The following is a 27,063-nucleotide window of genomic DNA, read 5'->3' on the forward strand; positions in this document are numbered from 1 at the left end:
TGTGTGTGTGTGTGTGTGTGTGTGTGTGTGTGTGTGTGTGTGTGTGGCTTGGAAACGCGGGGTCTCCGCTCTCCTTCCCCACGGCGCCCGGACATCTCGGGGCGGCACCCAGGACCCTGCTTGGCGCCCACCGCACAGCAGGACGCGGGGCACCGATCCCTGAGCGAGGGGAGACCCGCCGCGCCCACCCTCTCCCGCAGGACCGGGTGCAGGGATTGGGGGGGCTCGTCTGGCTCTGGGGCGCTCACGGGAGGCCCTGCAGCCCGCCCGCCTCGCCTCCCGCCTTCCCCGAGGGCCCCCCAGCGCTGCTCCGTGCCCTTCCCCCCCAGGTACTGCCCCCTCCCCCCATGGTGGGACGACCTTCTGCAAGACCAAGGGGGCCCGGCTTCTGCCTCCAGACACCTTTCATCCTCAGCAGCGACCATGTGGCCCGTTTCTTGTGACAGACCAGGGGGTGCCCTGTGGGCAGATGGGAGGGACCCTCCCCGGCAACACTGAACCCAGGGAGACTCTGATCTCTGGGGAGATCCTGTCTTTGGGGACTCCGGCCTGGGGACACCCTGTCTTCAAGGGACCCCCACCTGAGTTGGGAGAGGCTCTGCCAGGCAAATCCAGGGGTGTCCCTAAGCTGACCCCCCACAGGAGGCCATTCCCAGGTCTCAGGTATTTCACAGGCTTTGGGACAAACGCCTGTGCTTCCAGATGCTGCTGGAAAGATGCCCCGGCGCTCTCGGGTCTAACTGATCATCAGTGATTTGTCTTTACACAAGCACGTGCCTGTTGGCCGCTTAACTCACTTGACTTTCTGTCTGCTGAGGCTCTTTGCCCACTTCCTTGGAGTCACTTTCCTTCTTATGAATCTGGGGGTTTCTTATAGTGCAGACACAGCCCTCGGCTCGTCACATGTCCTGTAATGTCTCTCCAGTTTGTTTCTTTTTAATTTAATTTATTTATTTTTATACAGCAGGTTCTTATTAGTTATCTATTTTATACATATTAGTGTATATATGTCAATCCCAATCCCCCAATTCATCCCACAACCCCCACCACCACCCCCGCTTTTCCCCCTTGGTGTCCATACGTTTGTTCTCTACATGTGTGTCTCTATTTCTGCCTTGCAAACCGGTTCATCTGTACCATTTTTCTAGATTCCACATATATGTGTTAATATACGATATTTGATTTTCTCTTTCTGACTTACTTCACTCTGTATGACAGTCTCTAGGTCCGTCCATGTCTCTACAAATGACCCAATTTCATTCCTTTTTATGGCTGAGTAATATTCCATTGTATATACGTACCACATCTTCTTTATCCATTCGTCTGTCGATGGGCATTTAGGTTGCTTCCATGACCTGGCTATTGTAAATAGTGCTGCAATGAACATTGGGGTGCATGTGTCTTTTTGAATTATGGTTTTCTCTGGGTATACGACCAGTAGTGGGATTGCTGGGTCATATGGTAATTCTGTTTTTAGTTTTTTAAGGCACCTCCATAGTGTTCTCCATAGTGGCTGTGTCAGTTTACATTCCCACCAACAGTGCAAGAGGGTTCCCCTTTCTCCACACCCTCTCCAGCATTCGTTGTTTGTAGATTTTCTGATGATGCCCATTCTGACCGGTGTGAGGTGATACCTCATTGTAGTTTTGATTTGCATTTCTCTAATGATTAGTGATGTTGAGCAGCTTTTCATGTGCCTCTTGGCCGTCTGTATGGCTTCTTTAGAGAAATGTCTATTTAGGGCTTCTGCCCATTTTTGGATTGGGTTGTTTGTTTTCTAAATATTGAGCTGCATGAGCTGTTTATATATTTTGGAGATTGATCCTGTGTCCGTTGATTCATTTGCAAATATTTTCTCCCATTCTGAGGGTTGTCTTTTCGTCTTGTTTATAGTTTCCTATGCTGGGCAAAAGCTTTTAAGTTTCATTAGGTCCCATTTGTTTATTTTTGTTTTTATTTCCTTACTCTAGGAGGTGGATCAAAAAAGATCTTGCTGTGATTTATGTCAAAGAGTGTTCTTCCTATGTTTTCCTCTAAGAGTTTTATAGTGTCCAGTCTTACATCTAGATCTTTAATCCATTCTGAGTTTATTATTGTGTATGGTGTTAGGGAGTGTTCTTATTTCATTTTTTTACATGTAGCTGTCCAGTTTTCCCAGCACCACTTATTGAAGAGGCTGTCTTTTCTCCATTGTATATGCTTGCCTTCATTATCAAAGATAAGGTGACCATACGTGCGTGGGTTTATCTCTGGGCTTTCTATCCTGTTCCATTCATCTATATTTCTGTTTTTGTGCCAGTACCATACTGTCTTGATTACTGTAGCTTTGTAGTATGGTCTGAAGTCTGGGAGCCTGATTCCTCCAGCTCCGTTTTTCTTTCTCAAGATTGTTTTTGCTATTCGGGATCTTTTGTGTTTCCATACAAATTGTGAATTTTTTTTTTCTAGTTCTGTGAAAAATGCCACTGCTAGTTTGACAGGGATTGCATTGAATCTGTGGATTGCTTTGGGTAGTACAGTCATTTTCACAATATTGATTCTTCCAATCCAAGATCATGGTATATCTCTGCACCTGTTTGTTTTTGTAGGTCCTTTTCTTCTCTTGTGTTTCCCACTTAGAGAAGTGCCTTTACCACTTGTTGTAGAGCTGGTTTGGTGGTGCTGAAATCTCTTAGCTGTTGTTTCTCTGTAAAGCTTTTGATTTCTTCATCAAATCTGAACGAGATTCTTGCTGGATAGAATAACCTTGGTTGTAGGGTCTTCCTTTTCATCATTTAAAATGTATTGTGCCACTCCCTTTTCGCTTGTAGAGTTTCTGCTGAGAAATCAGCTGTTAACCTTATGGGAGTTCCCTTGTATGTTATTTGTCGTTTTTCCCTTGTTACTTTTTTTTTTAATATAAATTTATTATTTATTTTTAGCTGCATTGGGTCTTCATTGCTGCACACAGTGTTTCTCTAGTTGCAGTGAGCAGGGGCTAGTCTTCGTTGTGGTGCATGGGCTTCTCATTGCTGTGTTTTCTCTTGTTGTGGAGCATTGGCTCCAGGCGTGCGGTCTTCAGTAGTTGTGGCACGTGGACTCAGTAGTTGTGGCACATAGGCTCTAGAGCACAGGCTCAGTAGTTGTGGCACATGGGCTTCATTGCTCTGCAGCATGTGGGATCTTCCAGGACCAGGGCTTCAACCCATGTCCCCTGCATTGGCAGGCGGATTCTTAACACTGCGCCACCAGGTAAGCCCTCCCTTGTTATTTTTAATAAGTTTTCTTTGTCTTTAATTCTTGTCAATTTGATTACTGTGTGTCTCGGCGAGTTTCTCCTTGGGTTTATCCTGCCTGGGACTCTCTGTGCTTCCTGGACTTGAGTGGCTATTTCTTTTCCCATGTTAGGGAAGTTTTCAACTATAATCTCTTCAAATATTTTCTTGGGTCCTTTCTCTCTCTCTTCTCTTTCTGGGGCCCCTATAATGTGCATTTTGGTACATTTAATGTTGTCCCAGAGGTCTCTTAGGCTGTCTTCATTTCTTTTCATTGTTTTTTCTTTATTCTGTTCTGTGGCAGTGAATTCTGCCATTCTGTCTTCCAGGTCACTTATCCGTTCTTCTGCCTCAGTTATTCTGCTATTGATTCTTTCTAGTGTATTTTTCATTTCAGTTATTGTATTACCCATATCTGTTTGTTTGTTCTTTAACTCTTCTAGGTCTTTGTTAAACATCTCTTGCATCTTCTCGATCTTTGCCTGCATTCTTTTTCCAGAGTCCTGGATCATCTTCACTATCATTATTCTGAATTTATTTTCTGGAAGGTTTCCTATCTCCACTTCATTTAATTGTTTTTCTGGGGTTTTATCTTTTTCCTTCATCTGGTACATAGCCCTCTGCCTTTTCATTTTGTCTATCTTTCTGTGAATATTTGTTTTCCCACAGGCTGCAGGGTTGTAGTTCTTCTTGCTTCTGCTGTCTGCCCTCTGGTAGATGAAGCTATCTACGAGGCTTGTGCAAGCTTCCTGATGGGAGGGACTGGTGGTGGATAGAGCTGGGTGTAGCTCTGTGGACAGAGCTCAGTAAAACTTTAATCTGCTTGTCTGCTGATGGGTGGGACTGTGTTCCCTCCCTGTTGGTTGTTTGGCCTGAGATGATCAAGCTGATGGGTGGGACTAATGGAGGACTCCGGGAGGGCTCACGCCAAGGAGTACTTCCCAGAACTTCTGCTGCCAGTGTCCTTATCCCCACGGTGAGCCACAGCCACCCCCTGCCTCTGCAGGACACCCTCCAACACTAGCAGATAGGTCTGGTTCAGTCTTCCCTGGGGTCACTGCTCCTTCCCCTGGGTCCCGATGTACACACTACTTGGTGTGTGCCCTCCAAGAGTGGAGTCTCTGTTTCTCCCAGTCCTGTCAAAGTCCTGCAATCCAATCCCACTAGCCTTCAAAGTCTGATTCTCTAGGAATTCCTCCTCCCGTTGCTGGACCCCCAGGTTGGGAAGCCTGACGTGGGGCTCAGAACCTTCCCTCCAGTGGGTGGACTTCTGTGGTGTAAGTGTTCTCCAGTCTGTGAGCCGCCCACCCAGTGGTTATGGGATTTGATTTTACTGTGCTTGCGCCCCTCCTACCGTCTCATTGTGGCTTCTCTTTGACTTTGGATGTGGGGTATCTTTTTTGGTGAGTTCCAGTGTCTTCCTGTTGATGATTGTTCAGCAGTTAGTTGTGATTCTGGTGCTTTCGCAAGTGGGAGTGAGCCCACGTCCTTCTACTCCGCCATCGTGAACCAATTGCTCCTCTCCCGTTTGTTTCTAATTCTGTTTATAATAGCATTTTGGTTACAGAGTCAGTTAAAAATTTTACAGTCAAATTTATTATATATATGCTTATCAACTACAGGGAAGGGGAGAAGGATCTAATTGCAGTTTCTGTTTCTCTTTTTTCACTGAGAATGCTACTAGGACCCCCCCCCCCACTATCCCCACCTGGGTGGGTGCCCTCCCGGGCCCTTCACACCATGGCTGGAGGTCCTGGCATCAGCCCCTCGCCTCTGACATCCCTGGACAGCAGCAGGCCCAGCCGTGCGAGCACAGGTCCATCCCCGGCTGCCCGGAGGTGGGGCATGGGGCCTTGGGGGCAGGGAAGGGAGATGGGCCCTTCTGTCTGGGGAGCACAGCTACACCTTGACAGGGTGGTCCTGGGAGAATCTTACTTCCTGATGGAGGCAGCCGAGTGCAGGTGAGGTGGGGCACAGGGGCTGCCCTGGGAGGGTCAGCTGGGCCTGGTCGGAGCACCAGTCCTGGACCTGGAGGGAGTTGTCCCAGGGGTCTGGGAAGGGCCTCAGGTGCTCGGGGGCAGCCGTGATGGGGACTCACTAAGTCAGGCCCGAGTGGCCACCGTCGAGCTGTGGGACTGTGTCCTGTCAGCCCCGGAGTGGCCTCCTTGTCCTGGCAGCCTCCTTGCTGGGGCTGCAGCTCTGCTTCAACCCCGCCTGAGAGCTGATGGGGCCCTGCCCCAGCCCTGTCCTGTCCTCTCCCTGTCCGCCAGCCCTGCGCCCTGCCCAGGCCTTTCTAGGGATGGCTGGAGGCGGAGCCTGTGCCTGGGGAAAAGACGGTGGTGTAGAGGGGTCAGCGGGAGCACCTGGGGAGGTCGTGTGTGACGGGTGATAGTGAGAGGCGTTGAAGGGGGAGCTGGCGAGGAGGCCTCAGTGAGGGGTGATAGTGAGAGGCGTTGCCGGGGGGAGCTGGCGAGGGGGCCTCAGTGAGGGGTGATGGTGAGAGGCGTTGCTGGGGAGGGGAGCTGGCGAGGAGGCCTCAGTGAGGGGTGTGGGTGACAGGGTGCTTGCTGCTGAGAGGGTGTTAGTGACGGGTCTTTGCTGGGGTGGTGTTAGTGGGGGGTGTTCTTGTGGGGACGCTGAGGTGACGTTTGTGAGTGCATATTTTTGAGGGTATGTTAGTGAAAGGACGTTGGTGTGGGGACTCTGCTGACGAATGTTCATGAGGGACAGTGTGAGGAGATTTGGTGGGGAGGCCTTGGTGAGGGGACATTTGTGCGAGGACACGGGTGAAGTGATAATGGTAGAGACAGTGTGAGTGTTACTGTGGGCCGTCGGTGAGGAAATGTTGAGGGAGCGTCTGTGAGGGACGCTCCTGGGGTATATTAGTGAGGTGACGTTAGAGAGGCATGCCGGTGAGGGGACATTTCTGAGGGGACACTAGGGGCAGTCAGTGTGGGGAACAAGTGAAGGGTGTTGGGGAGGAGGCTGGTGACGGGTCGATACTGAGAGACGCTGTGAAAAGTTATTGAGGGGACAGTAGTGTGGGGGGGAGATCGTAAGGGCTTGTGGGTGGGGTAACATTGGTGTGGCCGTTGCTGAGTGATGACCGGATGGTGGTGAGGGGACATTAATGTGGGACGTTGGTGTGGGGACATTAGAATGTTGACACTGGTGAGGGTCCTGGGTGAGGAGGTGTTTGTGCAGAGATGCTGTTGAGGGGATGCCGCTGAGGGGCCTTAGTGCTGGGCTGCTCGTGAGGCGATGCTGGTGAGGGATGTGCCGCTCTCAGAGGCAGGAGTGTGCCTGGCTCCTTACGGCCACTTTGAGGGCCTGCGTCTGTCCTTCCTGTGGGGGTGGAGGTGACAGGCATGACATCCACTCGGCTAAGGGACCACCTCGAACACTGTCTCGGTCGCAGAATAGGGCGTGGTTCCTCCGTATGAGGACCCACGGCCTTGTGCACACTTTGGAGGCCTGGGGAGTCCGCTGGGCTCCCCCGAGGACTGCACGCTGGTGATGCCTGCACAGCGGCCGTCCTGGGCGGGTTCCATGGCCACTCCGCTGGCTTCCTTCCGTGGCCTTGGCCCCAGGTGAGCCCATCTGGGTTCAGCTGTGCCGAGTCTCCTTCACTCATGCCCCCTGCTCTCAGGAGACAGGATCCATGTCCGAGTGGGGCTGGGTGGCGGTGAGCAGGCAGAGTGGGGACCCAGCTAACCCCGGCTGTAGAGAGGGCCTGAGGGTGTCCCGTGTGTATGAGGGAAGGCTCTGGTAGGAAACGCAGAATCCTAACTCAGACACCACACGTGGCAGGGAGTGTGTCTGAGCGTCCCTCCAAGGGGCGGAGGGCTGGGGACGTGGGGCCTGAGAGGGAGCTGGTGCCCTTGCCCTCCAGGGAGGTCGGGGCCCCAGGGGAGAGCGCGGGGGACACCAGCGTGGCGGGCGCCCTGCGGTCCCCAAGGTGGCCTGCGCCCGGGAAGGACCCCGCTCACCTGCTCTCCGGGGTCGTAGGCCGGAGTCACGGAGAGGGACGTCCTTTCTTCTGCAGAGGGGACCCCGTGCAGGGTCCAGCGGACAGAACTCCAGATCCGTGGAGGGAGGGGCCCCTGCCTCCCCCCCGACCCCGCCCCCGGGAAGTTCACAGGCGCCGCCCCTGCCTCCCCCCCCCCCGGCCCCGCCCCCGGGAAGTTCACAGGCGCCAGCCCTGCGGCCTGAGGCCTGGGGCTGCCGGGCTCTTCTCTTTCTCGTGCAGGCGTTTTGTACTGTTCTTTGCGGGGAGGGAGGGGGGCAGAGGAAGAGAAGATACTCGGTGTGACGCCCTGCCTTTCAGCTGCAGGCCGTGTAGGCAGATGACAGGAGAGGCGGAAGTGAGTCAGTCACCCCCAAAGGGGGGTCAACAGGGTGTCATCGTGTTCTGGGCTGAACTGTGTCCCCCTCCCCCAAATTCCCATGTCGAAGTCCTAGCCCCCAGTACCTCAGAATCTGACCTTATTTGGAAATAGAGACGTTGCAACATAATCTGTAATTAGTTGAGATGAGGTCATCCTGGGGTAGAATGGGCCCTAATTCAAAATGACTGTCCAAGAGGGAAACGTGGACACAGACGGGCCGTGGAGGAGGGACAGGAACTGGCGCGCGTGGAATGGTCCCTCCCGAGAGCCGTCAGCGGGGGCGCGGCCTGGGGACACCGGGACTCTGCCGACTGCTGGCCTCCAGGCTGTTGTTGAAGCCCCCAGGTTGACATACTTTGTTAGGCCAGGCCCAGCAGACTAAACAGCCTGGGATTTAACAGGGCACTTCCCAGAGGGTGAACTTAAAAGACCTGGGCGTCTGGACAAAAAGTCACTGCGGCTGCCAGAAAGAGCCTCTCATTTCTCCCCTATCTATCTATCATCTATCTATCAATCAATTATCTATCTATCTACTTCTGTCTCATCTGTGTACCTGTCATCTAGCTATTATCTATATATCAATCATCTCTCATCTGTGTACCTATCTCTCTATATCTATATATCAATCTATCAGTTATCTATTTTTCTATCTCTCTCATCTGTGTACTGTCATCTACCATCTATCTGTATCACCTCTCTTTCTATCATCTGTCATCTCTCTATCATCTATCTCTATCCACAAACATCCTTATGCAAACCAGCAAACATCCCTAAAGTTCTCTGGCCCCGTTTTGGGGACAGAGTGAGACTTCACTGACCAAATACTTTGTTTTCAGCCCAAAGCCAACTAGACAAAGGTGGATTCCACGGTTGAGGCCATCCAGTCGGTGCCCTTGGGAGTGGGGTGCCTGTAAGGACAGGGGGCCAGGCCCGGCACCCTCTGGGTGCACAGAGCAATCCGGGGGACCCCGGGGTATGATCAGTCCTGGGGCTTCTGTGAACGGTCTCAGCATCCCCACTGGCACAGACACTTGGAAGCTGGGGAGCAAGCGGGGTTCAAAGCCTTTATTGGACTGGGGTGTGTGCACACAGGGAGGTGCAGGGCCTGCTGTCACAGCTCAGTCTGATGGGGGAGGTGACGCCCAGAGACCTGGGAGCGGGGCCCGAGGGCTGGCAGAGAGCCTCTGGAGGGCACTCGCGGGAGGACAAGTCTGGGAATGAGGCTGGGCTGAGGGAGGCCAGCCCCAGACGTGCTCCCCGTGAAGCCTCTGGGGTCCCGGGAAGGCACAGAGGGCAGGACAAGGGTGGATGGTGAGGAGGGACAGTGCGCTCAGGGTGTCCAGGGCTGCGGGGTCCCCGGTAGGAGCTGGGGTGGGCGGGGGTCCTCCGCTCCTGACTTTACACCCACACGTGGAGAGACTGAGCCGTCAGTGCGCTGGACCTCTCAGGTGGGGTCTGAGTAGCACCACGGACAGGAGGACAGCACCCGCGGGGCAGGGGTCGCGGGGCTGGTGGTGGGGGCGGGCAGGGGGCGCTAGCAGATCCAGCGGATGAACCTGTCGAAGAAGCCAGGCTGGGTCAGGCTGTCGTAGTCCTTCTCGCGGAAGACGGCGGCCGGGTCACCCAGGCTGATCTTGGAGAGCACGTCCGCGTCCACGTCGCTGCCCACGGCCACCACGGTGGGCACCACGTTCTGCTTGCGCATGGAGTGCACCGCCTCCTCCAGGCTGTCGTTGCCCGTGACGCCGTCCGTGAGGAACACGAAGTCCAGCTCGGCGTGGCGGCGCGCCCCGGCCCGCGCGCCGTGCACCACCTGGTTGATGGCGTGCACGATGCCCGTGCCCACGTGCGAGAAGGAGTTGAGGTAGCGCGCGCTCGCCAGCGCCTCCTGGATGACGGTCAGGTTGGAGGTCAGCGGGAAAGCCACCTGCTGCTCGCGTGGGCCTCCGAACTGCAGCAGCGCCACGCGCGCGTTGAGCGGGTCGTCGTCCCTGCGCGCCAGGGTCAGCCGCCGGGACACCTCCTCCACGAAGCGCCGCGCCTTGTGGAAGTTCTGCTCGCCCAGTCGCTCGGAGCCGTCCAGCAGGAAGACGATGTCCACGGGCCGCTGGGTGCACTGGGCCACGTACAGCTCTGGGGGCGAGACGGGGTGGTGCGCGGGCGACCTGGGTGAGGCCCCGCTGCCCCGCCCCAGCCGCGCCCCCCGGGCCACGCCCGCCCCGGCCACGCCCTGCGCCCGCCTCTCGGCGCATACCGCACCCACGGGAGCCACTCAGACCGCCGGAACTTCACCCAAGGTCACCGGAGGTCGGGAGCCCTCCACAGCACCCAGGACGTGGGTCCAGGCTCCCACCCTGTCTCCCTGGGACCGACACCGTCTCTCCTGGTTGTGCTCCCACCAGGAAATGTCCCCAAACCTGAGGCTGCGGGGTCCCTTTCCACTCTCCCAGCACCATTCCTGCCCAGTGACCTCCTTCAGGCCTCGCGGGCAGGCAGGCAGGGATCAGTAAAGCCCCTTCTTTTGGCCCAAGAACTGGATGCGCCCAAAGGACCACAGGGCATGGGTAGTAGGGGTGGGGGAGAGAGGTGTCATCACACCTGTGATCGTGTACAAAGACCTCATGGAGATCCCCAGATGCGAGGACCCACCTCTGGAGGCTGGGCCGTATTTCTCCCAGCCCTGGGAGCATCAGGGAGAGAAGGGGCCTGTGTCCCCTCGACTGGCTCAGGCTTTGGTGGGCAGTGGGCACAGGTGTGGCAGCCCGGGTGACTCCCCGTTTACCTGAGACCCTTGCCTCTTCCGGGCAGTCACCAGCCCAGGACATACTGGACAGTGTGAGGGCAAGGCTGCCACCAGGGCTGAGGCTGGGCCTCTGAGGGACGTGGGCGCCTCTGCACAGCCTGAAAACCCGCTCCGCGCACGGGACCACAGGCTGGGTCTCCGTCCAGGAACGCGCAGCCAAGCCCCTCCCGAGATCTCAGCTCTAACGGCCGACGGGGCTCGGCAACGGCGGGGCTGGTCCTCCCTCGTGGGTCCAGCTCTCAGCCCCATGGGCACCCTCCTGACCTGGGCAGGAGAGGACTCCGCTCACAGCCCAGGCGTGCTGACCCAGGGCCGGGAGCACAGGGATCCCATCGGAAGGAGGTCCTGACCTGTGGCACCAACCACGAGGGGCTCAGGATCCCGCGTGGCCCCGCGGGCACCAGGCGCCCCCCTGCACAGGCAATCCCCGAGGTCCAGGCGAGCAAGCAATTCGCCCCAGCAGGTCGCTGACCACAGCACACATTCACACTCCTTGTTTTTCAGCTTTTATAGAACGTATGAGATGCACTCACAGCACCTGAAGGACACTCTTGGGTGTGTCACCTGCAGTACTGGGCTACCCGCGGAGCAGCGAGTGTTTCTGGCAGATTTTTTTTTTTTTTTAAAGGAGCTTATTTATACGGCAGTGCAGATGAAGAGCAGCTTTGGCTTAAACCCACAGAGCTGGAGCTAGAGCTGGAGCTGCCCAGCGAATTCCCTGTGTGCCCCTGGGCCTCTAAGTCCCTGCGGTTAGAGTCAGAAACGCAGGGACTGCTGGTTTGGGGGGTTCTCGATGTATCAACCAGGGGGGCGAGAGAAGCGCACAAGGGGTGACCTGGGCACAGAGGCCAGAGGTGAATCCGGGAGTTGGGGCCGTTTATGAGGCTCTGGTCTTCCCTCTTTCTTTTCGGCTAAATAACGGCCCCGAAGAGATGCCTACGTCCTAATCCTGGAGCCTGTGACTATGACCTTACATGGCAAAAGGGCTTTGCAGACGGAATTCAACTAATAATTCCCGTGAAATGGGGAGACCCTCCTGGATTATCCAGCCCTAAATGCCACACAAGTGTCCCTGTAGGAGGGAGGCCGGGGCAGGGCGGGGCGGGGGGGGAAGGGGAGAGGCCAGGTGTCCACAGAGCAGAGACGGGAGCTGGAGAGGCAGGAAGGGCCTCCCTTAGAGGCCCAGAGGGCGCGCGGCCCTGGGACACCTTGCTTTTGGACTTCCGGCCTCCAGACCAAGAGAACAGCTTCCTGCTGTCTTCAGCCCCGCAGTGTAAGGTAGGCAGCCCCTGGGAGCTCCTGCAGCTGGGGGGCCGCACCCTGTGGGCTCAGCAGAGCGCCAGCACGGTCTCGGGGTCCCCCACGATGTCCCTGTGCACCAGCTTAAAGGCGTCAATGAACAGGTCCATCCAGTCCTGCCGTTCGCCTCCTGTGGCGAACTTGGCCCGCTCCGCGGTGTAGACCAGCACAGCCACCAGCCTGGAGTAGGCGGCTGGGTCCTGTGTGAGCTCCGTGGCGTTTAGCAACTTTTGGATCAGGGGGATGGTCCTGGGGAAGGAGGCATCCGGGCCCTCTTCCGTGCGGAGGAAGGTGACCGGGGGCTCGCCGCCAGGCCGCGGTCCATCTGCGGGGGATTCCAGAGAAGCTTTTCAGGGACTTGGTCGGCGTGATCGGGGCTCCAGCCGCCTCTCTCCTCGGAGACGAGGAGGGACCAAGAGGCCAGCGAGGGGGTCGGACGAGGAGCCGGGGAGGCTGCAGCTCCCCCGTGGTCAGCACGGGGCGCCAAGGCGAAGCAAATGGGGCTTTGGGGAGCCCGGAGGAGACGGGGAGCAGAAGCTCGAGAACTGCAAGACTCTCGGCACAGACGGCTGCTGAGGCTAACCGGGTTCTGGCGGCCCTGCCCTGGGACGACCCCAGCCCCTTAAAATGCTCAGTACTACTGGGACAACTTCCTGCCTGTTCCAGCCCGGCCTGTGATAGGCACCTGGGCCCCCAGAGCCCCTCTCAGGGCGGTTTCTCTAGCCGGCATGTGATTACAAATCCTCCGCCCTTCACCTTCAGATGTAAACCTCCCTGCCCTGCGCTGTTGCCCTGAGGACCAGAGAGCAAACGCTCAGGGAGCCCCACGCTCTCCCCTTCCCGTCCCATCCCGTCCTGGGGGAGGTCAGGGCCTACCCTCCGGGCCCCTCGCTCCAGGCGCAACACGGCCTCCTCTCCGCAGGGTGCCTCGGACACGTCCAGTTAGCTCGCCCGGGTGGCCCGGCCTCACGGCCCCAGCCCTGCCCTGCGCCCTTCCTTTGGGGCGCCCAGCCTTCCGGAGCCTCCTGCCTTGGCGTGGGGGGCAGGGCTCGGGTCTCCCTGGCTCTCCCCCTCCCGCAGCAGCTGTCGCGGAAGAAGACCTGCCTTGGCCGCCTTTGCCTGGCGTCCGCCTTTATTGCTCTTTGCCAGCCTCGTGGTTCTGCCCCAGTTGAGCTGCCCCCCTGCCCTGGTCCAAGCCCAGGATGTGGCTGAGCCTCTGGGTGGAAGGGGCCATTTGGCCCAGTAGGTCAGGGCTGTGCCAGGGCAGGCCGCGTCCACCCAGCGCCCCATCTGCGCAGCCCTCGGCGAGCGCGCCAGGGTCCACTCATGTCAAGGAGGCCATTTGTAAACGCATATTCTGTCGTTACAGCTTCTTCCTTCCCTTCTGGGCACAATGTCTAATTTACTGGGAAATTTCAAATCGCTTTAAAGGAGAAGGAGATTGTGCGTTTAGCAGAGGGGGGACTTAGGAGAACAGGGGAGGGGTCCCTAAGGGGGCTGTTCCCTTTCACTGTCAGGTCCTGGAGGCTCAGGGGAAGTGAGATCACCAGCATTACTCTAGCATCAAAACCAAAGACATCACAAGAAAGGGCACGACAGCCCAAGATCTCTCACAAACACAGATGCAAAAATCCTCAATAGAATATTAGCAATCAACTCTAACAATATATATGTATTATACGTCATGACCAAGTGGGATCTATCCCAGGTCTGGAAGGCTGGTTCAGCGCTCAAAACTCAATGGACATAATCCATCACATCAGCAAAGCTAAAGAGGAAAAACCAACTGATCGTGTCAACAGGTGCAGAAAAAGCCTCTGACAAGATCCCACACTCGTTCACGATAAACTCTCAGTACCTAGGAATGGGAGACCCTCAGCTTGATGAGGAACATCTACAGAGACCCTCAGCGGACTCCCCCATGGCGAGAAATTCACAGCGTCCCCAGCAAAATCACCGCGGGGCCCTGGCACCAGGGGCTGGGTCAGGTTTCTGCCCTCGAGGGGCCAAGCTGACCACGGCATCCACACCCTGGGAGGAGTCAGGCACCCTGAGGGCAGGGGCACAGACCAGGGGTTAGTTGGGTCTCTGCGTGGACCCAACCCCCTTTAGCCCCCGGGGGAGGCTGGGGTTGGCGCTATTGGGCCAGCCTCTGGGGTTTGGGGTGGCTCTGCGTGCCACACACAACCGTCTTTAGCTGACTCTGGGGCCCCCAAGCCCAGGCCGTCTCTGGGATGACCCCACAGCTTGCCAACGGCCATGGCATAGTCATTGGTACAATCTTGGCGAGCACTTCCTTGGAAGTTCTCTGTCAGAATAAGTGTGTGGACCCCCGTCCCCAACTCAACACGGTCCCTTACCTCAGGCGGCCTTGGCGCCTTTGAACCTGCCTGGGGCCCCCTGACGCCTGGGAGGAGCCTGCTGGAACACTGACCTTGTGGCAGACATGGATGTGGACGCAGGCCCCAAGGTTCCCATCGGTGTTGGACCTGCCAACAGTCCAGCCCGACTACCCTGCCCCCCGCCTGCTGCGGAGGACCTACCACCCAGAGCCGGCCCCGGGGGCCCCTCTGAGGCAGCAGCAGGATGCCCAGAGGAGCTGGTCGATGCATCCTGCCCCTTCCCCGCCCCGAGGGACCCCAGCCCCCAGCCTCCCACTCTAGTGCAACCACATAGGGCTCGAGGCACGGCCCCCTAAACACATCTGCTCTGGAGGGAAGAGCAAACCCCAGCCGCCAGGCAGCAGCTCAGGGCGTCAGGGCAGAGGCCCGCTCTGCAGCTGCCCCGGTGGCTCTGGATGTGTTCGCCTCCCTGAGGGTTTAAGACCAGCCATTTCACTTACTGGATGCAGGGCTTCCGCCTGCAGGAGCCGGGCGGCCCTGGGGTGTCTGTGCCTCTGGGCACCTCAGCCCAAGAGGCCGTGAATCTGTGTTCGAGACCAGCGGCCCGAGAGCTTAGCGCACCCCCTCCCCACATGCGCCAGGTGGGTGGGGTGGCCGAGCGACTCCAGACGTCAACTGCACCCTGAGCCCCCTCCTCAGAAGTGCCGGGGTCCCGGAGACCAGGCCACCGCGGGTCTGGAATCCGAGGCTTCTCACTGGGGCGGCTGCAGCGGCAATTCCTAGGGTCCCTGCACAACCCTCCCCCTGGCCCTGGCTGCTGGCTTTCCTGGGGGGCCAGCGGTGCCCGCGTTACCTGTTTGGCAGGGAAGTTCCGGGCACACGATCTGGGGGTCTAGGAGAGAGGAAAAGAGGTGGGGGTCCCGGTGGCTCCCTCGGAGGCCTGCGGAGACCTGGCCCCTCCCCGGCCACACGCCCCTCCCCTCCTCTCCTCCGGACTCACCCGGGCACAGCACGTCCTCCATGTCGTCGATGAACTTCTCGGCCACCAGGTCGGAGAAAAGCGTCATGTTGCGCACCTGCTGCGGCTTGTCGCAGGCGATGGAGTATAGGTTCTCGCTCTCGTGCTTCTCGTGGAACATGTCCCCGATGCCGATGGCCGTCACCGTTACGTCGTGGTTGCACAGCGCCCGCAGGTTGAGGTCGTCGTCGCGGGGGTCGTGGCGGCCATCTGTGATGACCACCGCGAACACGCGGGTCTTCTGGCGCCGGCTCTCCTTGATGAGCTGGTTGTAGGCGAACTTGAGGGCTGAGGGCGTCCAGGTGCCGCCCGCGATCCACTCAAGGTTCTTGACGGCCTCCTTGAAGCTGGACAGTGAGTCGATGCGCTCGTCGTCCAGCTGGATGGCCTCGAAGGTGCCTTCGTGGCTGTACTGCACGACGCCCACGCGGGTCCCTGCGGGCGGGCGCGGGCGTGACGGCGGCCCTCGGCAGAGCTAGGACCCCTCCGAGACCACTCCCGTGGATTTCTACCCGGACCTCAGGCGTCCTGCGGCCCCTCTGCTCGAGAACGCGGCCTGGTGCCCCCTGCCCCGCCGGACCGCCCCCCCAACTGCGGTGCCGCTGACCCGTCTCCGACTTGGGGTCCTTGGCGATGGCCCCCAGCCTGTTGACCACGTTGATGACGAAGTTCTTCTCCAGGGTGAAGTTGGTGTAGCCAATGCTCTCGGAGCTGTCGATGACGAACACCACGTCCAGAGCGCCACAGCGCTTCTCACAGTCTGCGGGGGGGCGGGGTGAGCGGGCGGGGCGGGGTGAGCGGGGGCGTGGCTAGAGGAGGGCGCGGCGAGCAGGCAGGGAGGGGTGAGCGTTCGGGGCGGGGTGAGCGGGGGGCGTGGCGAGCGGAGGGCGTGGCGAGCAGGCGGGGAGGGGCGGGCGGGTGACAACGCCGACCCCCGGCCCAGGGAGACAGCCTGAGACCCCAGGGGCGTGCAGCCAGGTGCACCGTGGGAAACACTGAACGTGAGCGGGAGGGGAGGACTCGGACAGATGACCCTGACCCCGGGACAAGAGCCCCCAAGGACACAAGCGTCCCAGTCCAGCCGCGTGGGGGCCGCGACTCACCACAGCACCCGCACGTCTCCCTCACGTAGGTCATGACGTCGCACTCCTGTGACACAGCGGGGTCAGCCCCCAGCCCAGAGCGCAAACCCTGGGGAGGGGCTGGAAGCGCTTCTGCAGGAAGCCTGTGGTCCCTGCGCACCCCCTGCTCTGACCTCACCCCTGCTGACCTGCCCTTCAGATTTTTAGGAGGGAGAAGGACCCTGAGTCCCACCCCGACTGAAACCTACCGTGAGGCCGGGGTCTCCTGGGGGGCCAGGCTCTCCCTGGAAGGAGGAAGGATATCAGTGAGAGGTGACACCTGTCATGGCCGAGGCTGGGAGGGCCGGACTTATTCTCAGTGGCCACTCCAGGACCCCTGCGTGGTTCGGGGTGCCCGTTGGCCTGGATGGCCCAGGGACCGTGGCCCGAGGGCCAAAGGGATGGGCGACTGACCTACCTCGGGTCCTGGCGCTCCTCTCTGCCCCCGCGGGCCTGGCTCACCAGGGGGACCAGGATCTGCCTGAGAAGGAAAAGGGCAGGTGGGCTCCAGCAGTACCTTGGGTGGTCCCCCCACGCGGCCCTGCCCCGGGCAACCGTCGACAGGGCGCAGAGGTACTCACAGGCTCGCCCTTCTGGCCTTTCCTCCCGGGTTTTCCTTTGGACCCAAAGTCACCTCTGCCCCCCTGTGACACAGGACACCCGTGTTAACAACGCAGACAGCTTGGCAGCTGGCACTGCTCCCCTGCCGTCCCCCAGCCCTCCAGGGATCTGCCCAAGAGGGACACGCCTTTTCAGGAGGAACCTGTACTCAGCAGTGCGGGGCTGTCAGATGCAGCCCCACAGGGTGGCATTTCAGGGCGCGGCCCGCTCCCACCAGCAGAGCTCAGCACGGAGGCCCGCTGCACAGACCACCCCGCGGTACGTACCTCGGGGCCGCGGGGGCCAGGCTCGCCCTTCTCTCCCTGGGAAGCAAACACAGGGGTCACTCAGCACTGGGCTGAGGGGTGATGGCCATGCAGCCCCCTCCCTTCCCTGACGGGTGGGCTTGGGCATCGAAATCTGTACAGAGCCACAGAGGCTATGGGAGAACATTTGATTCCCGGGGGACCTGCTCTGCTCTTGATGGTCACCCCCTGCCCCCAACCCCAGCCTCACCCTGGGCCCGGCGGGGGGCCCTGGCAGGAAGTAGCAGGAACCTTCCAGTCAATGGAAGGCCCTCCCGACAGTGCCCACCCCCTTCCCCAGTCCCTGCCCCCCCCCAGGACTTACAGGTGCTCCTCGGGGTCCCGGGTAGCTGAAGCCAGGCCTGCCGGGGTCTCCCTAGGGGACACGGGAGGCCAGTCAGGGCAGGGCCAGTGGAAAAGGTGGAGACTGAGTCAGTCGGCCTGGACTGGGGGTGGGTGGGCAGGGCCCGCCTTGGGAGGACACGCCACCCCTGAGGGTGAGAACACGGGCTGGGATGGGAGGTTGCTGCCCAGGCCCCTGATATCCTCCCTCACCAAGGCATGCTCCCGGCAGCCTTACTCAGGAGCCCTGGCCCAACCTGCCTGCCGGGTGGGGAGGGGGCATACCTTGGGGCCAGGCTGTCCCGAGTCTCCGCGGGGGCCAGCATCCCCAGGGTCTCCCCGAGATCCCTGAGGGCAGAAAGGAAGCAGGGAGTCGGCACAGACGGGGCTGACCTCATCCAGCTCTGACCCCCAGGCAGCATCGCTGCCCTGCAGGGCTGGCCGTCCTGAGGGTCTCTCCTCTCCGCGTGCTACGTCCCGGCTCCCCCGGCACACCCCCCGCCTGGTAAAGCCTGACCCCTCAGGGCAGGATGGCGGAGTGAGGTGCATGGGGGCCCTGGGCTCCCTGTCCCGCTGCCCAGGTTTACTGTGCGGACAGTATCCTGCCTGCCCGAGGACAGGAGGACGCAAAGCCATGGGCCCTCCCAGGCATCCTGCTACTGACCTGCTTCCCGGGCTCTCCAACAGTCCCTTGGGGACCTCTGGGTCCAGGTAAACCTCGGTCTCCCTGGGGAGAAAAGAGACAAGGGCACTTCAGAGACGCTGTTGTCACTCACTGTGGACTTCGGCAAGGGCAGGGGGCCCTGCTGCCCTCCAAAAGGTCCTTAGCCCTGACCCCAGTGGCCCCAGGCAGGGTCTGCAGGGTGGAGGGCAGGAGAGGGGCAGGGGGCCCTGGCGGTGCCACCCCAGGAGGGTATGTGGCCTTTGTGGCTGCCCACCCGCTGCCCCACTTGCCTTGGCTCCTTTGTTGCCAACCTCTCCAGCCAGGCCCCGGGGCCCCTCAGGGCCAGGGTCCCCCTGTGGGAAGAGAGGCCAGGTTAGTCTGGGGGAGGTGAGGAGAGGGCATCATGAGCTCCCCGGGGATGAGGCCCCAGATGGTGGAGGGTGGTGCTGGAACAGCAGGCCTACCCGCTTGGCCTCATGCAGCAGGGCAGGGGTCACCAGTCCCAGAGGAGGGACCCCCTCCTTTGAGACCTTCCCCCACATCTCACAGGCAAATGGCTGCCCTTGGATTTCACCACAAAGACAAAGACCTCCTGCACCAGCTACAGGAGCACATGTGTGCGGGGCAGTGGGGGGGATGCTGGGGGGTGGAGCAGTGCACAGCCTGCACAGCTGTGCATGGCGTGCGTGGAACCGTCCTTGCCCAGGCCTCTGATCAGGGAGTAACTACTGCTCTCCCAGACCCTGCAGGGAGTGCACCCTGACGGCCAGGCCCCGGGGGTTGCCTTTGTTCTCCTAGGTGGACCGTGGAGGGGGTGTTGGTCATCCCTCGTCACAGGGGCTCCACTGGCACCACGGTGAGACTCCGGTGTAGACACAGACACGGCAGACAGCGCCCGAGACTCCCCCGTGCGGGCACTCACCTTCTCGCCCTTGGGGCCATCGCTGCCTGGGCTGCCCTTGATTCCAGGGTCTCCCCTGCGCCCCTGCAGAGAACAGGCACGTGGGAGTGTGGGGTTCCAGGGTGGGAGCCCCACTGGAACCCGACACTCTGTTCTCCCCACAAGGACTCTGGCTGTGGGGTCTGGGGGCCCCTCCAGAGGGCCTCAGCCTAGACCCTGTCCTCTGCTGGGTCGGTTTGGTCCCAGACAAGGATTTAAGAAATGACGGGGGCTGGTGAGCTTGTAAGTCCGGGAGTTCAGGTGACGTGACTGGGACCGAGCTTGGACCAGCTCTTCGCGAAGTCCCTCTGTTCCCTCCGGATCGGGATGCGTCCCCTCTGGGGGTCAGCCCTGGGACTGGGCTCCACCCACCCCGTGGCGAGACCCTCAGGGACGGCTGGGTGCGGTTGCCGTGTGGACCTGCAGAGTGTGTGCTTGGGTCTAGGTTGAGCCCTCGGGGGGTCCTGCCAGCGGGGCAGGTGGGGCCCCGGGGCCACTTAATGGGCACCGCGTCCGGCAGGGGCGTGCCTGGGCCCCGCAAGCCACTCCTCAGCTGCCCTCCATGGCGGCTGCCGTGCGGGGGCCAGGAGGCTCAGCTGGAGAGGCTGGAGGACGCTGGGCCCAGAGGTCCAGAGCAGCGCGCGCTGAGGCAGCCCTGAGGGAGGGTGCGGCAGGCCGGCCGGGGTGCCCAGGGCCTGTGCGCGGGTGAACTCACGGGCTCGCCTTTGGGGCCTCGGGGCCCAGGCCCACCCTTGGCTCCTTTCAGACCGGGACTTCCTGGGGCTCCGGTGTTGCCTTGGTAGCCCTGTGGGGAAGAGACAGCTCAGCTACGGCCGTGACCTGCCCAGGCGGGCGGACACCTGTGGGCAGGGCCCAGCCCGTGCGGACGCATGCCCGCCGTCTCCGGTGGGGCCGTGTTTCCCTCGCGGTGCGGTGCGCCGTCACCTGGCAGCAGGGACAGACAAGCTGGGGGCGCTCAGGGCCCAGGGCTGGCCTGCCTGCCCACCCCCCGCCATGGGGCACCACGGGAGTGCAGCCGGAGCCCGCCGGGAACACTTGCCTTGCTTCCTTTTGCCCCGTTTTCCCCCGGGGGCCCTCTGCGTCCCGGGCGGCCAGGGTCCCCCTGGAAAGGTTTGGAGAAATCAGCCTCATGCTCTTCAGATGCCAGCAGTGGGGCAGGACCCTGGCGGGGCTGGGGGCACGCGCTTCCCCTCCCGTGTCTGTGGAGCAGGTCCCCGTGTGGGCACCCACGGCCCCCTGCCTGGTTTGCAGGGCCAGGGCCTCTCTGCTGGGCGTCTCGGCCCAGTGCTACGGGCAGGGAGAAGGCCCCCAGGAGGCTGGCGACCCCCTCTGCTCTGGCCGGCCCGCCACCTTGGCCAGGCCGCCTACCTTGGAGCCTTGATCTCCCGGCTCCCCAGGGCTGCCGGCTTCCCCCACGTAACCATCTGGGCCCTGCAAGAAGGGAGAGGCTTGTGCTGGGGCTCTGGCCGGGAGCTGCGCTTGCATCTTCCCTGTGGGGTCAGGGCCAGCTGACCAGGGGCAGGGTGACCAGCACCCCATCGTTGGACTGGCTGCCGGGACCCCCGGCCTGGGTGGGCAGACTGGACAAGCCGCTGGCCCGGGAGCCCCTCGGGACTCTGGAAGCAGCTACCCTCCACCTGACCCGGGAGCCCCTGAGGCCATTCGTCATGTTGTGACCCCAACCCCGGCTGAACCCTGGCGGGGTTCCGGGACAGGCGAGGCAGGGGCTGGAGGGAGGAGCCCAGCTACTGGCTTCCCGCTGCAGCTTGCAGGGCTGGTGGCTGCCCTCCCCACCCCCGCCTGGCGCCCAGCATCTCTCAGGGCCAGGGGCTCGACGCAAAGCCTCGACGCTGTGCTCACCCGATCCCCGGCGTCTCCCTTGCAGCCAGGAGGTCCGATGCGCCCCAACTTGCCCTGAAGGAGAAGAGGGGAGCAGAAGGTGCGTCAGGGCCAGGATTCGGAGGACACAAGCCCCGATGACAGAGGTCAGTGGTGCCGGGTCTATGTGCACCGGGCACCCCACTGTGGACGTGTGCGTCAGTGGCTGTCAGGGTGGCGGTCCAGAGTCTCCAGGGTTGCAGCCGGGAGCATGAGTGCCTGTGGTACCCTCCAGGAGTGTGCATGTGTGCGTGCATGCATGGTGCGTGCTCACCTGTGACATTTGTGTGTGTGCTGTTTGTGTGCACCTGTGCACGTGTGTGAACCACCAGTCAGGCCAGACGTGGGGTCTGCAGGCCAGGCAGGGAGATTCCTGCAAGGCCGGCCCTGCTTTTCAGGAGCAAATGTCCACTTCCGCTCTTGCAAGGTTCCCGTGTGTCCTGTGTCCACTGGGTAGATGCAACCACGGGCCACCCAAGCCACAGGTTGCGCGCAGTGGCCAGAGATGCCCAGAGGCCTGGCCCCTGGAAAGACCTGGGAGTCTCGAGGGCGTGGTTGTCATTTCGCGGGCACCCTTGCTCCGCCCAGGGACGCAGCCCCAGCGCACTCTACCTTCTGTCCATCCGTCCCGTTCTTGCCCGCCAGGCCGGGGGCGCCCTGGAGGAGAGGGAGGAGGGACCCTGTTAGCCCCGATGCTCCTTCCTTCTGAGCAGTGGGGAGGTAGGCGCCCTGCCCCCGCCCGCCTGTCCACTCACCTTCCGCCCTTCGGCTCCAAACTCGCCCTGCACAGGAGGAAACGAGGCTAGTTAGCGCTGCTGACACATCACAGATGCCACTGCATTAGGCCCAAGTCTACCCTTGGACAAAACACGAGGCCAGAGCGGCCCCAGAAGGCTACTACCAGCACGACACCGGGTCCCATGCCCCAGCACGGACCCCCGGCTCGCTGCCGGACACTGCTGCCAGGGTTGGGGCCATGTGAGGTCTGGCCGCCCAGAGTCCACTCTCACCTTCTCTCCTTTGAAACCAGGAACACCCTGAGGTCGGAAGGAAAGAAAAGCAGCGTTACCAGTGTGTGTGTGCTGGGACCCAGCAGGCCTGGGGGAGGAAGGAGGGACGGGGAGGTGGGGGGATGGGGGTGGGGTGGTGGTCGTCAGGCTCGGGTGCAGAGGCGCCACCAGGGACGTCGCTGGAAATGCAGAAGCGCCTCCCTTCCTTGGGGCAGGGGTGGGAGCGGTGGGCCACGCCAGGCACATCCTGACGCCAGCGGCCGGCCCCGCCTGGAGCCAGGGAGCCCTTGGCTTGTCCCCACGTGTCCCGCCCCCTGGGCAGGGTCCGCAGCAACTTGCCTTGGGTCCTGGGAATCCAATGGGGCCTTCGATGCCTGGATCTCCCTGTGGAAGAGCAAAGGGCCGTGGATGTAACCTCAGCCGTGGGGAGCGGGGGCCGCCGGGACGGGGTGTGGAGGGTACTCACCTGTCGCCCCTTCTGTCCAGGCTCTCCGGGCTCACCCATGTTGCCCTTGGCGCCCTGAAAGCAGATGAAAGAAAAAGGAATAAATCAAGGTGGGGAGGCAGCAGATGCATCTGGCCAGCGGCCTGGCAGACGAGCAGACACCCCTCTCCCGAATTTAGAAAGAAGCCACTTGGTAATAACTTTCCCTGTAACGGTGTTTCAAACGCTCTGTCTCATGTCCTCAGAGGTCTCTTTCCCTCTCCTGCCTTTACACTGTTTGACATGAATCACTGGTGTTTCTGATTCCCTGGCAGTAATTGTGGAAGGATTTCATCTGCTACACCTCTGTTGTTACGAAAATGCAGGGCCAACCTAACCTCTTAAAACCTACGTATGTAACAAATGACAGGCCTGAATGCCCTGTGTGAGTTAGCGCCATATTACCAAGAGCGACGGAGTTCATGTTTCCTTATGTACTTGAACATGCTTGTTTACTTTACAGGAGTCTTTTATGGGCAAATCTTAATTAAAAAGTATTCCTCCTTTTCTCAAAATGCCATATAAAAGGCAGCTGATAAAAACTGAATTTTAGTTCTGCCAGGGTGAGAAGTGGTGAGTCCATCCGAGGTGCAGTGGCCCTAAATCTGGAGTTCAAGACAGGTCGGGGGCTTTCCTGGGAAACAGACCCCTCGGGTCGTCTGGGCATCTTACCTTCTGTCCGCGGTAGCCCTTGGGGCCGGGGGGCCCGGGGATCTCCAGACAGCTCACCTTGTAGCACTGAAACAGGAAGCAAGGGGCAGCGCATGAGGCTAGCACCACAAGTCCCAGGAGGGAGGAAGGGGGTGCAGCCTGTGGCCCACTGGACACTGGGCCACGCTGAGCTGGGGGCTGCATGATGGAACAGACCTGGGAGGTACCCAGGAGGCCCCTGTGCCCACCAGGGGCGGGTTCAGGGGTCCACACCAGTGCTCTAGTCAAGTTTTGGAAATCAAGGCTGCATTAAGCAATGACCAACAGTAGAAAGTATTAAATCGCTGCTGGCCAGTCCCCCCTGTGCTTGCATATTAAATCGCTGTGGTATTGAGCAGCTGCTCCAGGAAAGGGTGCGCTTGTAGTATCCTGGGCTGTGAGCTGGTGCTGGGGAAGCTCAGGCTTCAGGTCCTGTGCTGCAGGTCCCGTGCTGGGCACACAGCTGGCCACCTGCCTTCTCCTGGCCTCCCTCGGGTGGATGGAGCCCATCAGCCCAGAGGGCAACCCTCAACCTCGACCCTCATCTTTCGGCTGTGTAGACCCTAACGCTGACCTCCTGCGTTTAAACAGCCTGGTTTTGGCCAGGATCCCTTTGTCCAGACTCGAGTCTCAGGCCCCACGTGGAGCTGAGGGGTCTTGCTCCCTGGCCGGGCCCCCCTCATTGTCCTAGACCTCGGGAGCCCCAGGGAGTGGGGCGCGGGTGATCGTCTCTGCTGGGTCAGAGGCCCCAGGCAGCTCCCGGCAGGGCCGGCAGGGATGGAAACGCTCTCACCTCTCCGTAGGCTTCATGTTTCTGCGGAAAAGACCCAGAGAGAAACCCTGGTTAGCGGAGAGCTGGAGACATGGTCAGCTCCGAGTCTGGGCAGGGACGCAGAACACCGGAATAGACAGGACCCTGCCCGGGGCCCACCCTCTTCAGCCACCTCACTCAGAGGGGATAAACTGAGGCCCGGAGCGGTGGACTGCCCCCTGCCACGCGGGTGAGCGGATCCCAAGGCTCTGGGCCCCACGCTACGTCCCTGCTGCTGGCGGGTGGGCGTGGCCTCCCCGGCCCAGCGACTCACCATGACCTTGATGATACGGTTGATGGTGTCCTCGTCGATCTCGGTGGAGTCGGGCCGCATGGTGGCGTAGTTGTTCCGGTAGAGCTCGTGCGGCGTGTTGGCGATGTCCCGCAGGCCCTGCTCGTTCAGCTTCAGGTTGGGCGGCACCGCGAAGAGCCGGATGCCCTCCTCGCGGGCCCGCTCCGCCTGCAGCTTGATGCCCCCGCACGGGCTGCCCGTGACGTGGCCGTCGGTGATGATCACCGCGAAGTTGACCACCCCCTTGCCCACGTGCCGCCGGACCTCCTGGGTCATGTTAGCCAGCATGCAGTCGGTGAAGGTGCCGCGGCGGAAGGAGCTGATGCCCTGCAGGCTCTTGGTGAAGGAGGCCCGGTCGCTGCCGGGCGGGCTGAACACCTCCACCAGGTCGGAGAAGTGCAGGCCGCCGTAGCGCCAGCTCAGGGCCACCTGGTCCAGGTAGAGCTCGTCCTGCAGCTGGCTGATGAACTGCAGCACGAACTGCTGCATGTGGTAGAGCAGGCTGTCGGTGGGGGACTGCATGGTGATGCTCTCCGACGTGTCCAGCACGAAGTACACGTGGATCGGGCAGTCGGCCTTCTCTGGGGACGCACACGAGTCACCGCGGCGCCGGGGGCCCTTGCGCGGGCTGGGGCCGGGCTCAGCCCGCCCCGCCTCCCCGCAGCCCGCCCCGCCCCCGCCCCCCGGCCCCGCCCAGGCCTCGCCCGGCCTCGCCGCACCCACCCCGGTGGTACCTGGGCAGCTGTTCCTCTCGGAGCTGCTGGGGCTGATGACCTCCTGCTGCTGAGCGTGGACGGCCCCCAGGAGGCCCCAGAGCAGGAGGGCGGAGCAGGGGCCTGGGAGCATCTTGGCCGTGCGCGTGCGCCCCGACATCCTGCAGCAAGGGAGGGCGGCGCTGCAGACGGTGCCCCGCGCGCACAGCACGGTCCGAGCCCTACTCCCCAGACGGTGGGGGCGGCACACACGCGGCCGGCCAGCAGCTGGGCTCAGGGGGCTCCTATCCCCCTGCCCTGGATGGGCCACAAGCATTGACTGGGAGCAGAGACGGCAAGCTTTGGGCTCCGCTCCGGGTGGGACGCTCGCCACTCCTCCCTGCCCTGCAGACCCTGGGTGCGCTGGGCAGACAGGTGCGTCCTGGGAACTGAAAAGCCAGTGACTGGCATCAGTGAGGACAGAGGGGGTCCTGCGGTGGGCAGGGCAGAGGGGTCGCTGGGGCCGACTGGGAGGAGGGGCACCCGGGGAGGGGAGAAAGGCCCAGGCTGGGCCGGGGTGCGCCTTGGTACTGGACGCCATGCTGACTGGGGGGAGGGGACGGCCTGGGGAGTGGAACGTGGGCGCTGACAAGGACAGGCCTGGAGGGCTGGCAGGCAGTGGCCTCCGGGTCCTGCTTTGTTGAGGGACGTGGGACATTTGCACAGGGTGCAGGGGACCCTTCTCCAGAGAGGTCACTGCGCCCTGGAATGTCTCTGCGGGGCCTGAGGTGGTCCTGATGCTGTGGCCTCTGCAGCCGAGCGCACCCTCTGCCGGACAAATGCAGTGAGAGGACCTCGAGGTGCGGCGGGGTGGGCTGGCTGGGCTCTGGGGACACGGTGTGAGGGGAAGGGGAACACTTCGTGGGAAGGCGAGGAAGGGGCTTGTCACCCTGCTGTTCCAGTGGGGACCCTGCAAACTGGTTCACTTGGCGCCCCTGGAACAGAGGGTGAACCTGGTGAAGATGCAGCCCTGCTGGGGACTTGGGCTCTGCTGGCAGCCTGGGCCCCCGCATGGCTGGGTGCGAGAGGAGGCACCTGGAGGGCTCTGGAGGGAAGCAGAGGCGTCAGGGGCGCTTTGGTGCTGTTTTCGTGGTGATGCCCCTCAACGCTGTGGAAACCTCTCATTTTTGAGAGGAGGTGAATTTGCACTTGGGTTTAAGGTGAGAGGGGTTATTCCTGGCGTAGTTAGGGGTGCACAGGACGTGGTCCTGCCTCCCTCCGCATGGGGTCATGGTTAGCTCAAGAAGCTGTGAGGCTACAGGTAACGGTCATGACCCCGAGGGTGGCGACAGTTGCTGAGGTTAAAGCAAGCCCCGTGGGAGTATCAGGAGATCCAGGAGGGCTTCCTGCAGGAGGTGATGGATATGCCCAGACTGAGGGAATGGCCAGAGGAAGGAAGCTCCTGGCCGAGAGGAGTCTGGTTTAGGGAGGTCTGGGGGCAACGCTCAATTGAGGTGAGGACTAAGAAGGTGGGGTGAGGGGCAGGCCAGGGGCTCAGAAGCACCCAGAGGCCAAGAGGGAGTCGGGCTGCACCAGCCAGAGCCAAGGGTCCAGAGCCATCAGCCACCGGCGACGGCCACCGTGGGACCTTAGTCAGAGGGCCAGTCAGGGCTGACCAACGAGATGCGGGCCCGGCTTTGTCCTCCACTACCCCTCACCCCGCTGCTCCATGGAGGAGAGACCGCAGAGAGGGCACCGTAAGGCCCACCATGTCCTGTCTGCTACAGATGAGAGGGGACAGAACGGAGGGGAGGCTTGCCCAGCTTGGCACTGTTCTCCATATGCACACATGTCACACGCCACACACACACATCACACACACAGACATCACACACACACCACACATCACAGCATACCACACACGTCACATGCCACACACAGACATCACACATACACAGCACACACAGGCATCGCACACACACATCACAAACACCACACACACATCACAGCACACCACACACACAGACATCACACACACACATCACAAACACCACACACACATCACAGCACACCACACACACGTCACACGCCACACACAGACATCACACA

General features: G+C 60.8%; 1 protein-coding gene across 2 annotated transcripts in view; it reads right to left on the minus strand.

The window, feature by feature from the left end:
* Positions 1 to 8,688: 8,688 nt before the first annotated feature.
* The window catches only part of COL6A2 (collagen type VI alpha 2 chain), a 37,284-nt gene continuing 18,909 nt past the window's right edge, over positions 8,689 to 27,063 (minus strand). The window contains exons 2-28 of one of the 2 annotated variants that reach the window (XM_027128882.1): positions 24,997 to 25,136; positions 24,245 to 24,843; positions 23,953 to 23,973; positions 23,142 to 23,207; positions 22,452 to 22,505; positions 22,325 to 22,369; positions 21,986 to 22,012; positions 21,731 to 21,757; positions 21,588 to 21,632; positions 20,958 to 21,011; positions 20,466 to 20,528; positions 20,137 to 20,199; positions 19,792 to 19,881; positions 19,059 to 19,121; positions 18,427 to 18,489; positions 18,137 to 18,199; positions 17,758 to 17,820; positions 17,456 to 17,506; positions 17,113 to 17,148; positions 16,807 to 16,869; positions 16,644 to 16,706; positions 16,435 to 16,470; positions 16,208 to 16,253; positions 15,712 to 15,864; positions 15,087 to 15,539; positions 14,940 to 14,978; positions 8,689 to 9,775 (exon numbers count right to left, since the gene is read on the minus strand). In XM_027128882.1, the coding sequence (XP_026984683.1) occupies positions 9,177 to 9,775; positions 14,940 to 14,978; positions 15,087 to 15,539; positions 15,712 to 15,864; positions 16,208 to 16,253; positions 16,435 to 16,470; positions 16,644 to 16,706; positions 16,807 to 16,869; positions 17,113 to 17,148; positions 17,456 to 17,506; positions 17,758 to 17,820; positions 18,137 to 18,199; positions 18,427 to 18,489; positions 19,059 to 19,121; positions 19,792 to 19,881; positions 20,137 to 20,199; positions 20,466 to 20,528; positions 20,958 to 21,011; positions 21,588 to 21,632; positions 21,731 to 21,757; positions 21,986 to 22,012; positions 22,325 to 22,369; positions 22,452 to 22,505; positions 23,142 to 23,207; positions 23,953 to 23,973; positions 24,245 to 24,843; positions 24,997 to 25,135 (3,084 nt within the window). In that variant the 5' untranslated portion in view covers position 25,136 and the 3' untranslated portion in view covers positions 8,689 to 9,176. Of the gene's footprint in view, positions 9,776 to 10,941; positions 12,070 to 14,939; positions 14,979 to 15,086; positions 15,540 to 15,711; positions 15,865 to 16,207; positions 16,254 to 16,434; positions 16,471 to 16,643; positions 16,707 to 16,806; positions 16,870 to 17,112; positions 17,149 to 17,455; positions 17,507 to 17,757; positions 17,821 to 18,136; positions 18,200 to 18,426; positions 18,490 to 19,058; positions 19,122 to 19,791; positions 19,882 to 20,136; positions 20,200 to 20,465; positions 20,529 to 20,957; positions 21,012 to 21,587; positions 21,633 to 21,730; positions 21,758 to 21,985; positions 22,013 to 22,324; positions 22,370 to 22,451; positions 22,506 to 23,141; positions 23,208 to 23,952; positions 23,974 to 24,244; positions 24,844 to 24,996; positions 25,137 to 27,063 lie in introns of those variants that run through there. The other variant, XM_027128971.1, reaches the window with a different exon arrangement.

This window comes from Aethalodelphis obliquidens, unplaced genomic scaffold, assembly GCF_003676395.1.
Source record: "Aethalodelphis obliquidens isolate GAN/ISIS:26980383/991018 unplaced genomic scaffold, ASM367639v1 scaffold1, whole genome shotgun sequence".
Classification (NCBI taxonomy): Eukaryota; Metazoa; Chordata; class Mammalia; order Artiodactyla; family Delphinidae; genus Aethalodelphis; species Aethalodelphis obliquidens.